Source organism: Lithobates pipiens, unplaced genomic scaffold, assembly GCF_037356315.1.
Source record: "Lithobates pipiens isolate NorthernLeopardFrog02 unplaced genomic scaffold, aLitPip1_a1.2 Scaffold_18, whole genome shotgun sequence".
In the NCBI taxonomy this organism is placed as follows: Eukaryota; Metazoa; Chordata; class Amphibia; order Anura; family Ranidae; genus Lithobates; species Lithobates pipiens.
In genome coordinates this window covers 460,260,231-460,278,354 of record NW_027507758.1, presented here as the reverse complement: position 1 = coordinate 460,278,354, position 18,124 = coordinate 460,260,231, and the positions used below count along the sequence as shown (strand labels likewise).

The window sequence follows — 18,124 nt, the reverse complement described above, 5'->3', positions numbered from 1 at the left end:
ACATCGCTATCCAGAAATAGCTCCTGCATAAAAATGGCAAATTCTGAACTCAGACACTCAGACATAGATGGCTGCCATTGCACATGGCAAACACCAGGCAGGCTCAGACCACCCATAATCAGTGACATGCAATAATAATAAACCAACAAGTGATGTGCTAGACAAATGAGAAATCATCAAATAGCCACAAAAATACTATACAAACCCAAACACCCCATATGTGACAAAAGTAAACAGGTGTAAGAGTGTAAATCCCCCCTCCTTCCCCATAAGACAAAGACAATAGATTCATAGAAAACACAGACATAAAGATAGAAATGCATACAAGTGTATTTAATGTAATACTCCAGATATTTAGCTTTTTTGATGGATTATTGTGATTTGCTCTTTTTGTGATCTTTCTTTGACCTCTACCCTGTATGTGTTTTTTACCCTTGCACTGTGTGATGCCATCACTAGGGGGTGTTGTTGGTAAGACTTTGGGTTTATTGATTTGTTCACATCCATGTGATAGACTGAGCTTCCTCTGCAAGACCTGGGGGTGCCTCTACACTAGTATTGGGTTTATATTGCATTTATCTTTATTTGAATAATGAAAGGTAATGATTATTGTATTTGCTATTAATAGAGATTTGACTTGTAATTTAAAGGATAATTATTTACTGTATATGATTGGTTGGAAGCATGTGAAGAAGCTTACAGTACATACAAACCCAACAGGGATAATGATGTCTCTTTTCCTTTTGCAGCCTGATAACATATGAAATATGAATTGAAGAATGGAAAATAATCCTGTTATTCCTTAAAGCTAAACTCCAGGATAAACAAACATTGTCTAAATACAAGAGGGTTATGTATTGTTACTTGAATCTTGGTGTTCTTTGAGTATGACTTCCAGATCTGTCCAGTAACCCACCCTGAAACTTTGCCTCCGTCTGGGAGCTTTCTGTAACAAAGACCAGTCGCTACTGCTCTCACCCCTTGTGCAGGGTGACTGGTCTTGTATCTGCCACTCCTATAGTTTTCTGCAGACATCCTGTATGTAGTGGGTATCACTGTTAGGCCACTCCCACAGCTCTGCTCTCTACTGTGCAGCACAGTAATGATGTCACTGCTATATTTATATGGTAATATTTGTATTTCCGAAGACATTTGATGCTCACAAAGTGGATTTATTTCCTGTGTAGCTTTGAGGTATATACTGTATACTATATATTTATATATCTATAAATATCTATATATATATCTATATATATAGATAGATAGATAGATAGATAGATAGATAGATAGATAGATAGATAGATAGATAGATAGATAGATAGACGTATAGTATACAGCAGGTAAAATAAGTATTAAACAGGATCGCTGGTTCAAATCCCGACCACGACACCATCTACCTGGAGTTTGCATGTTCATCCTGTGCCTGCATGGGTTTCCTCCCACACTCCAAAGACATGCTGGTAGGTTTATTAGATCCTGTCAAAAAAATAAATAAAATATTGGCCAAATATGTGTATGTGTTTGTAAGCTTGTCAGGACCCCATGGGGCAACGGACCATGCTATATCACAGATGGATACCGGCAGCAAAAGCATCCTGAGATGATTCAGTTCACATAGGTAGGACTTTACAAGTCACTCATTCATTCAAAAAGGTGTCTCATTACCAAAATGTCACACAAAAAACATCTCATGATGGGTAAAAGCAAAGAGCTCTCTCAAAAGCTTTGCAACCTTATTGTTGCAAAATATCCAACAGAAGAGTTTCTAAATTTCTGAATGATCCAGTAAACACTGTTGAGGCCAAAATCCGGAAGTGGAAAAAAAAAAACATAATTTCACCATAAACTGGTCACGACTAGGTGCTCTACACAAGATTTCTGACAGAAAAAAATTATCAGAAGAGTTGTCCAAGAGCCAATGACCACTTGTGGAGAGCTTCAGAAAGACCTGGAATTAGCAGGTAGAATTGTTTCAAAGACAACAATAAGTAATGCACTGACCCGCCATGGCCTATATGCACGCTCACCATGCAAGACTCCATTGCTGAAGAAAAAGCATGTTGAAGCTTGTTCAAAGTTTGTTGCACAATGTGACATGAGTCACATTGAGTGGGGGGCTCATCAGCTTACCTTAGAGGGGTCAGGAAACTCCCTTTTCAGTTCCCCCTCTTATGTGTAAGTTACCATGTCTATATTAGGGGCACAAGGTGAGAAGCCCAGTCTCGTCTGATCTAACCAGACTCAGTACAACCACACTGGACTCAGCATTTCATTTTACCCCTGAACCAGCCATGTTGTTTACACTATGTTTAGAACACTGGCATTGGACATTTGAGCTGTGTGCAGGCACGCATGCCCAAGTCATAGGAGAGGAGAAGCTCCTTTAACAGGTCTGTTCATGAAAGAAGTGGTCTACGTGCCCAGTTACTGTTTTAAATAGTTGTTGAAAGTTTAAATGTTTCAGTACCACTAGTTGCTGACTGCATGCCCAGTTTTTGTTTATAGATTTGTTTAAATGTTTGAATGTACCTGTGCCTCATTTGATTGGATGTACAGTTTACCTACCTGTGCCTCATGTGATTGGATGTACAGTTTACCCCACCCTGTGGCTCTATGCCAACAAGGAGGGGGAATTGTCTCCAGAGATATATACTTATGTCTGTTCTTCAATAACATCTTATGCTTTTATTCACCCTACACTTCTGTCTCGACAAGTGACGGGTGAGCAGAGTGATCTTGAATCATACTGGTACTGGGCAAGGGAAGCTAATATGGCGGACATACTCCTCAGAAGTACGGGGGTCCATCACACACAACATTTAGACAAGCCTGTAAAATAGAGGGAGAATATAGTCTGGTAAGATGAGACCAAAATTGAACTATTTGAATGCCATAATACACACCTTGTTTGGAGGTCAAATGGCACTGCACATCACCCCAAAAACACCATACCAACAGTGAAGTTTGGAGGTGGAAACATCAGAGTGTGGGGCTGTTTTTCAGCATACGGTACTGGCAAACGTCATGTAATTGAATGGAAAAATGTACCAAAACATTCTTGATTAAAATCTGCTGCCATCTACCAGGATGATAAAGATGAAACAAGGGTGGACACTTCAGCAAGAAAATGATTCCAAACACAAAGTCAAGGAAACTCTCAATTGGTTTCAAAGAAAGAAAATAAAGCTGCTAGAACGGCCCAGCCAATCACCTGACTTGAATCCAAAAGAAAATCTATCGGAAGAACTAAAGATTAGAGTTCATAGAAGAGGCCCACGGAACCTTCAGGATTTGAAGACTGTGTTGAAGAATGGGTCAAAATCACACCTGAGCAATACATGTGACTAGTTTCTCCATACAGGAGGCGTCTTGAAGCTGTCATTAACAACAAAGGATTTAGTGCAAAATATTAAGTAAATTAGTTAGCGTGTTCAATACTTTTTCCCTATGTCATTCCATTTTAGTACACATAACTTAAAGTGATTCGAAAGACTCATTTTTTTCTATAAAAATAATAAACATGTCATACTTACTTGCTCGGTTGCAGTAGTTTTTCTCAGAGCAGCCCAGATCCTCCTCTTCTCGGGTCCCTCTATGGCGCTCCTGGCCCCTCCCTCCTGTTGAGTACCCCCACAGCAAGCAGCTTGCTATAGGGGCACCCAAGCCGAGCTGCAGCTCCGTGAGTCCATTCAGACACGAAGCTGCAGTTCGGCCACACCCCCTCTCTCTCCTGATTGGCTAACTGACTTTGACAACAGCAGGAGCCAATGGCGCCGCTGCTGTGTCTCAACCAATCATGAGGGTGAGCCCCAGATGGCCGAGACACTCGTGGAATTCGCTGGACAGAGATGGGGCTCCAGTAAATATTAGCAGGGCCGAGGGGGCTGCTGCACACAGAAGGCTTTTTAACCTTCTGACTTTACAACCCCTTATATTTCTGAACTTATTTCTTTTGGTTTCTTTGTATGTATAGATTGCATGGGTTGTTACCAATATGTGGTGAAAATATCATGCCAATATGATCAAAGATTATTTATAGAAAAGTTGAGCTTGGAAGTTTTCTGTGTTTTTATTTGACATGCATTGCCCTTCCATGTGTTCCTTGCTGTTAAAGCCAGTTATAGCTTGGGGCAGTTGTCATTTGTTTGAACTATTGGTCATTTGGTGGTGGGGGGGCACTGGACACTTTTGCTGCCATTGTGCTATTTGCTGGGCGTGGGCTCCCTCCAGGTAACCCAGTGGGCTCCCACCAGGTAAGCCTGCCCTCAATCTATCCATTAATGTATATTTGCTCCTACTACGGAGGTTCTCAAAATGTATATAGTTATGACTGCAGATGATACTGGGGTGCCTTGTCACACCCTCTGCAGCTTATATCTTTGCAAATGTGTACAAACTAAGCCCCTGTTTTTAAAGTGAACTGTTAGGACAATTTGGTTATTTCTTTTTATTTTTGTTTGATATGTGTCACCCTTCCATGTGCTCCTTGCTGTTAAGGCCAATTATAGGCTGGAGCAGTTGCCATTTGTTTGTACTGAGAATTTTATTTGTACATAAAAATTTCAGCCCTCTACAATTGTATTACAATAAAAGTCAAGATAACCAACTGATCTGTACCAATAATGGGTCATATATACTGCCGTTGGCAGATGAGGCCTTTGCAAGAAAGAGGGAGAGGAACAGACGAGTCACTGATTAGCTCAATGCATTTTGCAGCCAAAGTTGCTTCAGGGAGGGGGTTACAAGCCAATGGCTAGGACTGGATAATCACATACATCTTGGGTAAGAAGATATAATATGATAAAGAATATATGATATGTATGTTAATATTGCTTGTTAGATTTTCATAATCTGTTACTGTATACATTTACTACTCTATATATTAAATGACAGATTCTGATATATATATTGCTCCTAATAAAGCGGCTTTGGCTGTGAAATGTGTAAGGCTTATTGGTGACCCTTCCTCCCCCCCCCCCCCCTTTCTTGTCTAAATTTCTGAGACATTATAGTTGGGAGCCTTGACTCTTAATGCATTAAGTTTGTAGTGGGTTGGATATCTGCTTTGGGTACACCAATAGTAATGCTTATCAGGATAATTTTTTAGGTCGTAGTAGATGTTGTTTAATTGTACAACTTCCTTTTTTATGTAAAGTAAAATTACGTATGTTGATATACTGTATGGTTGTGATTAATTTAAAATCTGGTACCTTAAAAGCCCAAGTGCTTAAGTGTTTTGTACTTGCTGGAGTTACAGTATAGTATACACTAGGCATTGCCATGGATGTAACTGCAGATTAAAAAAAAAAAGAATACAGTAGTTAGTATATTAAACGACCAAGTAGATCTATGTTTGTCCCAATCATGTTTGAATTCACCTCAGCTGGAAGTCTATATCAAGCATCAACTACTCTTTCAGTACAACATACTTTATATGATTCATTTTGAACTGTCTTCCTGCGAGTTTGAGGTCCTGACCTTGTTTTCTTAAACTTAGCTTATTATTGAAATGCTGCCCCCCTAAACCTCATTTACACCTCTAATGTATTTAAATGCTGCATTCATGCCCCCCTTTCCCTTCTTTCCTCCATACTGTATATAATAAGCTCCTGAGGTCTCTCTTGATATTTTTTATCCTTCAGACATTTTACCATTGTTTGTTGCCTATCTCTTGACTCATTCTCTCATTCAACATACATTAATTTGACCCCAGAGCACAAGCATATTTTTATCCAGCAAACTTCATAAGCCCCCATTCACACTGGTGTGACTTGATAGGTCCAAATCACATGACAAATCACACTCTATTGCCGGCAACGGAATTGTTCAAATCAGTGTAATGCCGGCTTTGTGGTGCTGTACCATTTGAAAAAGTAGTGCCTGCACTACTTTTGGCGATTTCAGGTGCAACTTGCATAAACATCCGTGCATGAAGTCGCACAGATATCAGCCAAGTCACACGTGACATGTGGCTTTGAAATCATGCAATTTCAAGTGAACTTCAAAGCGTGATTTCAAAGCCACATCCAATGCGAACGAGAGATAGAAGATTGTGACTTGAAGTGATTCCAAAAATCTTCGTATATCAGTGGTCATCAAACCTGTCCTCAGGGCCCATTAAAAGGCCAGGTTTGCAAGATAACTGAAATACATGACAGGTGATATCATTTGCTGCTCAGTGATTGCAGTATTCTAGTCTGCATCTCCCCAAGGTAATACATAAAACCTGGCTTGTTAGGCTGCTTTCACACTGGGGCGGTGCGGGCGTCAGTGGTAAAGCGCCGCTATTTTTAGCAGCGCTTTACCGTCGTTTTAGCGGCGGTCTGCGGGCGCTAGCGGGGTGGTTTTAACCCCCGCTAGTGGCCGAAAAAGGGTTAAACCCGCCCGCTGCAGCGGCGCTTTGCCGGCGGTATTGCCGCGCTGTCCCATTGATTTCAATGGGTAGGAGCGGTTTAGGAGCGGTTTAGGAGCTCCAAAGATGCGGCTAGCAGGACTTTTTTCACTGTCCTGCCAGCGCACCGCCCCAGTGTGAAAGCCCTCCGGCTTTCACACTGGAGTTAAAGGGGCCGTTTCTTTTCAGGCGCTACACAGGCGCTATTTTTAGCGCTGTAACGCCTGAATACCGCCCCAGTGTGAAAGCAGCCTAAGTGGGCCCTGAGGACAGGGTCGTATATATCATCCAAACAGAAGCATTGTTGTTTTATGGCTTGTGTGCTTTCTCTTGCAAGGGTTACATGTTTCCTAATGATGGAAAGCACCTTGCACAACATGTCTCAATGATTAACAAACACAACCTCTAGGTCACATTGTATTTGCTAACTGGGTCACAATGTGTATTTGCTAAGAGAAAAATTCTGATAAAATATTATTAGGACTTTTAGGATCCGAATTTAAATATATCAAATTCTTGTCTTTAAAATGTTAAAGTACGAAACATTTTTCAAACTTTTTAAATGAGATAATCACCACTATAGGAAATAATAAACCAAGATATATAAGTGCAACACAATGGTAAAGGATATGTTCCAAAAGCCCTTAAAATTCTCACAGTTATAGTTGAGAGATTTTGAAGCAGAGAAACTCTTTTGAAATGCACTCTCCCCAGCCATTCTGAACTAATAGTGATAAAGTGTATATAAAGAGCACTACACTATATGAGTTATTTCCATTACCTATCGTTTGAATATAAACAAAATAAATATCTATCAACCATGAATGATTAATACAAATAAATCAAATACAATGCATCATAATTCACATAAAGTCCATTATCTCAAATCTTCTCAATAGTGAACTAAAATTCCATCACGCTAAAGTGCCAAGTGCTGTAAACTCAAATGCGGTGCAAATTGTGCTCCTCTCTTATGTGCCCACTCATTCACCAGCTGCTATGGACTCCCAATGTCATATGTGCGTGTGCAAATATCCTAGGTCTGCTGAGCTTCCTTTTTTATGTAAAGTAAAATTACGTATGTTGATATACTGTATGGTTGTGATTAATTTAAAATCTGGTACCTTAGGAGTGCGCATGCGCGGCGCCCTGTGATGGACGCCTGAACACAGGGCTCCGCAACGTCCCAGCCTTCCCGCTCGCCCAGCAGCTGAACGCCGGCGACTAACTCGGCGCCTTGTACGGCGGAGGTTCCCACCGACACAAGGGCACTGGCGGATGCCTAAAGGGAAAGCGAGGAGAGGGCTGAGTACCCGTCTCGCTGTCCTCCCCGGAGCGGCCGACATAGCCAAGATGGCGGCGGAGCAGCCGCCTCACGAGGCCCTCACTGGAGCGTCAGGCTCTTCTCCCTGGAGGGACAGACTCCATGCAGAGGTATGTGGAGGGGGCCTCCCCCATCAGCTCCAGGGAGGTCCACAGTCCCCTGCTTCCACAATTTCACTCATTCAGCATACACTGGAGGACTTTCCTAACCTATCTCCTGAAGGGGAACACAGATCACCACATACAGAAGCCTTCATAAACGCAGCTCAGCTCATACCTCAGCCATCCCAGTCCCCTCAACCACAGGACATGTCTGCTATGTTCTCCAGATTTGCAGAGCTGCTTGATAAGGGGCTAGCGCAGACGGCATCTAGAATTACCTCAGATATTAAATCTGATCTCCATATGCTAGGCTCCCGCATTGAAAGTATTGAACTTAAAATGGACGCCACGATCGATCGAGTGAACCAGAATTCCGATCGTTTCCAGGAACTACACGATCAACTTGAGGGGGCTTACGCCAAAATCGACGATTTGGAAAATAGATCCCGCAGACTTAATTTCCGCATCAGGGGGCTCCCTGAATCGGTAACAGATGTACATGACGCTGTTCATTCACTCATTAAGACCCTAATCCCTGATATCAGATCACACCGAATGGAGCTGGATCGCGCTCACAGAGCACTGGGCCCCCCACGTCAGGATGGGCTCCCGCGCGATATAGTGGTTAAACCGCACTACTACAGCGTCAAGGAAGAGGTGATGAAGAGAGCTCGTTCGTCACCCCAACTACAAATTCTGGGTCACCAAATTCAACTATATGCTGACATTTCTCCCTTTACTATCCAAAAAAGGCGATCACTCAAACCATTGCTGACAATCCTGTCCCAGAAGAACATTAAGTACTGGTGGTTATTCCCATTTGGCTTGAAGTTTGATTATAACGGAAAACCTCACCGCTTCACCTCATTCCATGAAGGAGAACTGCTGCTCCGCAAGCTAGGCCTCCTCCCTGCGGATCCACCGTCCCCCATGCAGACTGCTTCTTCTGGGATGGCCAAACGTCCGCCACCATCCAGCCCTCTCACTTCACTCTGGATCTCCCCCAAACACAAGAAAGCTAAAGATGGTCTTCCTCCATGACAAGGACATAGTCCTATTTTTGGCACAAAAATTTTCTTTTGCTTAGGGACTCCTTGTGGTTTTTGTTTTTTTTTATCTTTTTATGGAGTCTGAACCTTTTTAGGTTCTTTGGTTTCAGGACCTTCGGTTTATTGTTTCATATCGTTTGTACCCCTTTACAACGCCTAAGTGGTGTCCAAGTCATATATCACATTCATTAGTTATGGCTTGCTACAGGTGTTCAGTTTTCTCTGCTAATTCTATATTGCTTGCTTTTAGATTGGTGTTGTGGGGGCTGGGACGTTCCTACTGAGCACTCTTTCCTTTCTGGGTGGGACAGTTCCTGAGGGGCCTGTTGCATCTAGACTGGACGTTTCCTCCGTTGTGAGGACAGAAATGTCGTATTCCTTCGGTGGGAGGAGCCGATATTATCCCCCACCAGGGAAATTTGTGTATGTTTTATTTTTGTTTTCCTTTATTGTCTGCTTCATTTTCTTCTTTTTCCTCCTTTCTCTCTATGCTATAGCTCAGGAAGCGGTCTCTCTCTCCCTTATGGCTCCTAGGGCAGCATGGTGGTTGTCCCCGGCGTTTCGCAGTCTGCAACTGGTAACAAGCGAGAAGGTAGGTCATAAGGATATCCCTACCTTCGGTACCTTTCTGCTCCATGGCTAACACTCCCCACCACAAACCAATTTTGCGACTAGCCTCCCATAATGTGCAGGGCCTTAACTCACCAATCAAACGTAAAAAGATTTTCCAGCATTGTCACTCCCTAAAAATTGATATCCTCCTTCTTCAAGAAACACATTTCCCGAAATCTTATCAACCCTCTTTCATTCACGCAAAATTCCCTAAATTTTACTTGGCTAATTCTGACAACAAAACCAAGGGGGTGGGTATTTGCTTTTCCGGAAGGGTGCAATTTTCTCTAGTTTCCGAATTTAAAGACCCAGAGGGGAGATTTCTTCTTCTTAAAATTATTATTGATGAACAAATTTACTCTCTTATCTCATACTATGCTCCCAACAAGGGGCAAGCAAAGTTTTTCCAATCCATGCTAAGCACCTTGTCTCCACTGACGGAAGGAATAGTTATTTACGGTGGTGATTCTAATTTAGCTTTTGATTATGGGGTTGACAAATCACGACCCCTTGGAAGGGATAGGGTTCGTCCGACTAAGCAGAGCCTTAAGGTAGCCAGACAATTATATCACTATGGTCTGATCGATGCCTGGAGGGAACTTAATCCCAAGGTTCGGGATTATACTCACTACTCTAGTCCTCACCAAACGTTTGCAAGAATTGATCATTTCTTTATCCTCCAACAACATATCCCACTAGTGTGTCGGTCTTTCATTAGGGACTCTGCTTACTCGGACCATTCCATGGTCCTGCTATCCATTCAGGGAGGTTCGATCCCTCGTTCAGAGTTTCATTGGCGTTTAAATGCCTCCATTCTCAGCAACCCGGTACATGTTACGGAAATAGAACAACATATCCAAGATTACTTCCGCATCAATGATGTGGAAGACATTTCCCCCTCAACGCTTTGGGCAGCTCATAAGGCCACCATTAGGGGAGTCCTCATCCAAATATCTTCTAGGTTACGCAAGGCTCGTAAGGCAGAAATTCGCAATCTTGAAAGGGAATTTTCTTCCCTTAGCAGAAGTCATAAAGCTAACCCAACACAACTCTCGTTAGATAGGTTGGATGTAGCTCGCAACGCTTTAAATCTTGCACTTACTGCAGTGGCTGAAAAAGAACTCAGATGGGAGGGAGGACGCCATTACCAACATAATAATAGTCTTGGTACCCGTCTGGCTAGACGTCTTACCCCTAAAACCAAAATGTTTTCACTTCCCAAAATCCGAATGAAGGATGGTTCTCTAACCCAGAATCCCCCTAAAATTTTGGATGCATTTCATGACTTCTATCTCTCCCTCTATGGCAAGGCAGATAGTAGCTCGCATTCCGACGCCATTAATTCTTTCTTACAGTCAATCCAAATCCCCACATTGAAGGATCACCACAGGGACGATTTGGAAGCTCCAATTTCTGCAGAAGAAATAGAAGGGGTCATTAAGGACCTTAAGTCAAATTCGGCACCGGGGCCAGATGGTTTCTCGGTGCCTTACTATAAACATTTCTCGCAAACTCTTGCCCCTTATCTAGCACGCTTCTTTAATCACCTCAGATCTGGCTCTCCCTTGGATAAAGCCCTAAATTCAGCTTTTGTCACGGTTATTCCCAAACCTGGGAAGGACCCCAGCTGCGTATCTAATTATAGACCCATATCTTTGATCAACAACGATCTTAAAATCTTAACTAAGCTCTTGGCGAATCGTCTCTCTAAATTCATTAGCTTTTACGTACATGCTGACCAAGTGGGCTTTATCCCGGGGAGACAAGGCCCAGATCAAATAAGGAGGGCCGTGGACATAATCTCACTGATGCAGTCCAAGTGGGACGGGGGTCCTTCTCAACAGGGGTGTCTCCTATCACTGGATCTAATGAAGGCGTTTGACTCAGTTTCCTGGTCGTTCCTGTTCCCTACTCTTGAAAAGTGGGGATTTGGACAATATTTCATGAACATCATCCACGCACTTTACTCGACTCCAGAGGCTCGAATAAAGATGCAGGGATATTTCTCGAACCCCTTCTCGATCCTCAGGGGCACAAGGCAGGGATGCCCCTTGTCTCCATTGATTTTCGCCATGGTCATTGAAACACTAGCCATATCAATTAGAGCAAACCCTGATATTAAGGGGATAAGCTGTGGACCGAAAACTCACAAGTGTGCTTTATTTGCTGATGATGTTCTACTTTTCATTTCCTCTCCGTCCACCTCGCTCCCAGTAATATGCAAACTCCTTAATGATTTTGGCGATATCTCTGGGTTAAGGGTCAACTATGCCAAGTCCTTAGTGCTTAATATCAACCTTACACCTACTCTAGTTTCACACCTTAAACATACTTTCCGTTTTGATTGGGCGAAATCGAACCTCCCTTATTTAGGGATATTCCTTACGGCTTCAATTGACAAATTGTACTCAGCTAATTTCCCCCAGACATTCCGAAAGTTAGAGGAAGATCTGGCCTTCTGGGATACCCTTAAGTTATCCTGGCTGGGAAGAGTTAATTCAGTTAAAATGACGCTTCTGCCAAGGATATTGTATCTCTTTCGGTCGTTACCTATCCCTGTCCCTAAGGACCGCATTCGTAGTTTTCAGTCTAGAATCCTGAAATTTATTTGGGGATCTAAGGGTCACAGAATCTCGAAAAATACGCTTTTCCGCAATAAAAATCAAGGGGGTTTAGGGGTCCCAAACATCCTTACATATTATCAGGCGGCGCAGCTTTCACAATTATCTACTATTTACTTTAAAACTTCTCTGCCAGATTGGGTTCACATGGAGAGACAGGCGGTACCTAACCATACTTTAGATTACCTCCTCTGGAGTACACCTAAGTCCAGACCAGCCATGATGGCTCCTACCCTTTCCCATTCCATAGCTCTTTGGGACTCTTTGAAAAATAATCATAATATCACTTCACACTGGAAACCACTCTCCCACAATTTTAGGAATCCACTATTCCCGCCGGGGCAGGATATTATGGCCTTCCGTTGGTGGATAGATAAAGGTTTATACAGGATTGGTCACTTTATCTCGCCCTCTGGTCCTTTCTCTCTGGATCACTATATTAAAAAGCATCATCTGCCCGATACTGAAAGATTCCGATTCAATCAAATTTACCACTTTCTAAAGTCGCTTCGGTCTTCAACTGACCCCCCTCTTTCTATCACTGAATACGAGCTTTGGTGTGGACAAGCCATGGAACAGAAGGGAGGGATATCGGTGATCTATCGCGCTCTTGCCAGGGCGGAAGGTAAAACACTTTTTATGCGGGCATGGGAAACAGATCTACAACAACAATGGTCCTTAGAGGAGTGGCATACGGCGTCTCTTATGGCCTCCAAAGGCTTTCTGAATGTGACTCTCATGGAAGCTAACTTGAAGATTCTTATGAGATGGTACATGGTGCCCATGAGACTAGCTACAATCTACCCGAATGCCTCTCCCCTTTGTTTCAGAAATTGTGGCCATATAGGTTCTATGTTACATATCTGGTGGGATTGTCCAAAAATTAGGCATATATGGAACAAGGTTTTCCACATCATTCGGAAGATCACATCCTTTCCCATTCATAAAACACCTCAAATAGCTTTACTCAATTTCCCTTTGCATGGGGTCCCGAAATCAACTCAACAACTCATTAGATTTATTCTGGTCGGAACTAAAATCTCTATTGCTAGGGCTTGGAAAAAAACGACAGTCTCCCTGAGAATGGTCAAAAGGAAAATTTCTTGGATCATGGTACAAGAAAAAACAGTAAGCATATTTCTTGATACGGTAGACAAACATGCAGCGATATGGGATCCTTGGATAAATTATACCGCTAAGTGCTTATCTTGATCGGGGAATCCAGGCTGCTGTAGGGTGAGAGAGAACTGCTTCCTTTTTAGCTATCATTTTTCTGTCTCCTTTTCTTTTCCTTTCTTCTTTTCTTCTCTTTCTCTCTTCTTTATTGTGGTTCTGTTTTACCTATGATTTAGTGCTTCTTATCGGGCCTAGTATAGGTACATCGTGAGGCTTACACCCTCATTAAGATCATAAACCTCTGGCTTCAGATCTGTATCTAGATTTTCATTATCCTATCTGGTTCACTTGGATTAGTTATCTTTAGTTTAATATTATTCATTGTCCTTCATTTTGATGCATTTATTTACCGATATTGATTTTTCAGTAGGAGGTTTCATGGAACCCTAAGCCTGGGTTAGTTGGGGTCTCGGGGGTCCCGACACAGCAATGTTCCCATATGGGGTGTCAGATCCACGAGGCTCGTCCTCGATGTTCATTTATGGGTTCTCTGGAATCATTGGTTCTAATGCTATGAAGATGTTGTTATGAAAAAAGTGTTTATTTCAAGTTTTGCCTGATTCTCACCAGATACCTTTTACTGCTCTGCCTTGCTCAATAACTATCAGGGTTTATTTTCTGTAGATTCGGTATTCTATTGACTTTTATAATACAAGTGTGCACTGTATTTAAATATAATTTGTTATTGTATTTAAGCTTTCAATAAAAATCTATTGAAATCAAAATCTGGTACCTTAAAAGCCCAAGTGCTTAAGTGTTTTGTACTTGCTGGAGTTACAGTATAGTATACACTAGGCATTGCCATGGATGTAACTGCAGATTTAAAAAAAAAAGAATACAGTAGTTAGTATATTAAACGACCAAGTAGATCTATGTTTGTCCCAATCATGTTTGAATTCACCTCAGCTGGAAGTCTATATCAAGCATCAACTACTCTTTCAGTACAACATACTTTATATGATTCATTTTGAACTGTCTTCCTGCGAGTTTGAGGTCCTGACCTTGTTTTCTTAAACTTAGCTTATTATTGAAATGCTGCCCCCCTAAACCTCATTTACACCTCTAATGTATTTAAATGCTGCATTCATGCCCCCCTTTCCCTTCTTTCCTCCATACTGTATATAATAAGCTCCTGAGGTCTCTCTTGATATTTTTTATCCTTCAGACATTTTACCATTGTTTGTTGCCTATCTCTTGACTCATTCTCTCATTCAACATACATTAATTTGACCCCAGAGCACAAGCATATTTTTATCCAGCAAACTTCATAAGCCCCCATTCACACTGGTGTGACTTGATAGGTCCAAATCACATGACAAATCACACCCTATTGCCGGCAACGGAATTGTTCAAATCAGTGTAATGCCGGCTTTGTGGTGCTGTGCCATTTGAAAAAGTAGTGCCTGCACTACTTTTGGCGATTTCAGGTGCAACTTGCATAAACATCCGTGCATGAAGTCGCACAGATATCAGCCAAGTCACATGTGACATGTGGCTTTGAAATCATGCAATTTCAAGTGAACTTCAAAGCGTGATTTCAAAGCCACATCCAATGCGAACGAGAGATAGAAGATTGTGACTTGAAGTGATTCCAACAATCTTCGTATATCAGTGGTCATCAAACCTGTCCTCAGGGCCCATTAAAAGGCCAGGTTTGCAAGATAACTGAAATACATGACAGGTGATATCATTTGCTGCTCAGTGATTGCAGTATTCTAGTCTGCATCTCCCCAAGGTAATACATAAAACCTGGCTTGTTAGGCTGCTTTCACACTGGGGCGGTGTGGGCGTCAGTGGTAAAGCGCCGCTATTTTTAGCAGCGCTTTACCGTCGTTTTAGCGGCGGTCTGCGGGCGCTAGCGGGGTGGTTTTAACCCCCGCTAGTGGCCGAAAAAGGGTTAAACCCGCCCGCTGCAGCGCCGCTGCAGCAGCGCTTTGCCGGCGGTATTGCCGCGCTGTCCCATTGATTTCAGTGGGTAGGAGCGGTTTAGGAGCGGTGAATACACCGCTCCTTCACCGCTCCAAAGATGCGGCTAGCAGGACTTTTTTCACTGTCCTGCCAGCGCACCGCCCCAGTGTGAAAGCCCTCCGGCTTTCACACTGGAGTTAAAGGGGCCGTTTCTTTTCAGGCGCTATTTTTAGCGCTGTAACGCCTGAATACCGCCCCAGTGTGAAAGCAGCCTAAGTGGGCCCTGAGGACAGGGTCGTATATATCATCCAAACAGAAGCATTGTTGTTTTATGGCTTGTGTGCTTTCTCTTGCAAGGGTTACATGTTGCCTAATGATGGAAAGCACCTTGCACAACATGTCTCAATGATTAACAAACACAACCTCTAGGTCACATTGTATTTGCTAACTGGGTCACAATGTGTATTTGCTAAGAGAAAAATTCTGATAAAATATTATTAGGACTTTTAGGATCCGAATTTATATATATCAAATTCTTGTCTTTAAAATGTTAAAGTAAGAAACATTTTTCAAACTTTTTAAATGAGATAATCACCACTATAGGAAATAATAAACCAAGATATATAAGTGCAACACAATGGTAAAGGATATGTTCCAAAAGCCCTTAAAATTCTCACAGTTATAGTTGAGAGATTTTGAAGCAGAGAAACTCTTTTGAAATGCACTCTCCCCAGCCATTCTGAACTAATAGTGATAAAGTGTATATAAAGAGCACTACACTATATGAGTTATTTCCATTACCTATCGTTTGAATATAAACAAAATAAATATCTATCAACCATGAATGATTAATACAAATAAATCAAATACAATGCATCATAATTCACATAAAGTCCATTATCTCAAATCTTCTCAATAGTGAACTAAAATTCCATCACGCTAAAGTGCCAAGTGCTGTAAACTCAAATGCGGTGCAAATCGTGCTCCTCTCTTATGTGCCCACTCATTCACCAGCTGCTATGGACTCCCAATGTCATATGTGCGTGTGCAAATATCCTAGGTCTGCTGAGCTTTGTAGTCCTCCTTTGTCACTCCAGTTGCTATGGGCTTTGTAATCTTCCTTCATCATTCTTTAATTATTGGGCAATGGTATGCTTGTATATGGTGTGAATAAATGGCAGAGAAAGATCCATATAGCGTAATTCCATTTTATTATAAAATAAAATCGTTTAAAATATACCCACTCACATGGTATAGGAAAAAATAAGCATAAAACCGTAACCAGAAGGCCACAATGACCTGTGTCTCACCGGCCGGAAATTATGTTACCACCCACAGTCACTGACACGTTTCGCCCCCCCACCCCAGGTGATATATTGTGTGTATTTCTAATGTAATACTCCTCCCTCCTTACCTAATTCCTGATCAAATCAAATTTTGAACTAATGTAGACTGAAACTTACAGGGATGATTTTACAAAAGGCAAATTTTTTTTTTTTTACGTGTCTTTATTCAAAAAATTTATTTTCATCATATGTACAATATAAAAATGGAAATATATTACCAGTATAAATTGTACAGAATTAACAATATGAGTCCATATAGTACTAGCCAGTAGTATATTGGTAATGATACACAAAGAATACATATAAACAAAACCAACACAATTACCCATAAACTTACGGGGTACCGAACTATAGTGAAGTGAACACACAATAGCATAGTAACTGTTGCTCACCCATGTTTCCCATTTGGTCATGAAGTCATGAAAGATCAAAATAGGTTTGTATACATATCACTCCTTTATCAACATATGTAGACTCAAGGAAAGTGTTTACTATGGCGGAGAGTCAGTGACTAAGTGAAGTAAGGAGTCACTATTATCCTGAGAATCTATCCATGGTCCCCATGTTTTAAGAACATTTTTGGGGAAACCTCTCGCCTCGCATGTCGGCTTATAAAGTGACAGGTTCTGAGTTATCAGTTTTTTCCTTAGACCCAAGTGGGGATCATCTAGTTTTATACAATGCAGAGCAAGTGTTTTCTTAGCATAGAAGAGCATTAGTCTAATGCCCAGTACACACGATCAGAAAATTGTCTGAAAAATAAAGATTTTGGAGTGATCTACGATAATCTGATCGTTAATACAGAGCTTTTGAGAGGCGATCACGACAATTCATCCTTTATTATTCGATTGGACATGCGCAAAAAAATCTTTCTTATAATGCCAGATTGCACAATTTTCATTTAATCAGTACGGCTGCTATTTTCGTGACTTTAGTAAACTCATCAGATTTGATCTGAGATTAGCATGCAAAAAAAACAAAACGGAAAATCATTTGTCCGATAATCTCAACGTGTGCACCGGGCATAAGGAAACCTTTGGTTCTACCCGTTAACTATACATCCTGAAATGCTCCCAATAGACACCATTTTGGGTTACATATGTAGCGGCTGCTGCATCAGGATTACAGTGCCAAGCCAACCAGGACTCTCATTAAACAGGGACATGGCTATCAGTTCTGTTAGCCCCGGCACACACTATCGGAGATTTTGACAACCAAATCCGTCGGATTTTGTCCGTCGGATCTTGTCCGTCGGATCTTGTCCCAAACTGTTGCATACACACGGTCGGACAAAGTTGTCGAAAAATCTGATCTTTCAGAACGTGATGGCGTAATTTAGTTACGATGGGACTACATTCAGGCTAGTAGCCAATAGCTTTGATGTAGGAATTTGATCTGAGCATGCGTGGCACTTGGTCCGATCAAAATTCTCTACACATGATTGGAGTATGTCCGATCGGACCAGTTTGTCGGGAAATATTTCCAACAAGTTGGAAAATTGGGTCCGACGAATATTCCGATGGAATTAGTCCGATGCATACCACACATAGTCGGATTATCCGACAACACGGTCCGATAGGACACATTCCGGCGGAT

At 41.8% G+C, this 18,124-nt stretch overlaps 1 protein-coding gene across 1 annotated transcript in view; it reads left to right on the top strand.

The window, feature by feature from the left end:
- Positions 1-5,180, top strand: part of TM4SF18 (transmembrane 4 L six family member 18) — a 31,871-nt gene extending 26,691 nt beyond the window's left edge. The window contains exon 5 of the mRNA XM_077488266.1: positions 750-5,180. Within this exon, the coding sequence (XP_077344392.1) occupies positions 750-764 (15 nt within the window). The 3' untranslated portion in view covers positions 765-5,180. The remainder of the gene's footprint in view (positions 1-749) is intronic.
- Positions 5,181-18,124: the final 12,944 nt, after the last annotated feature.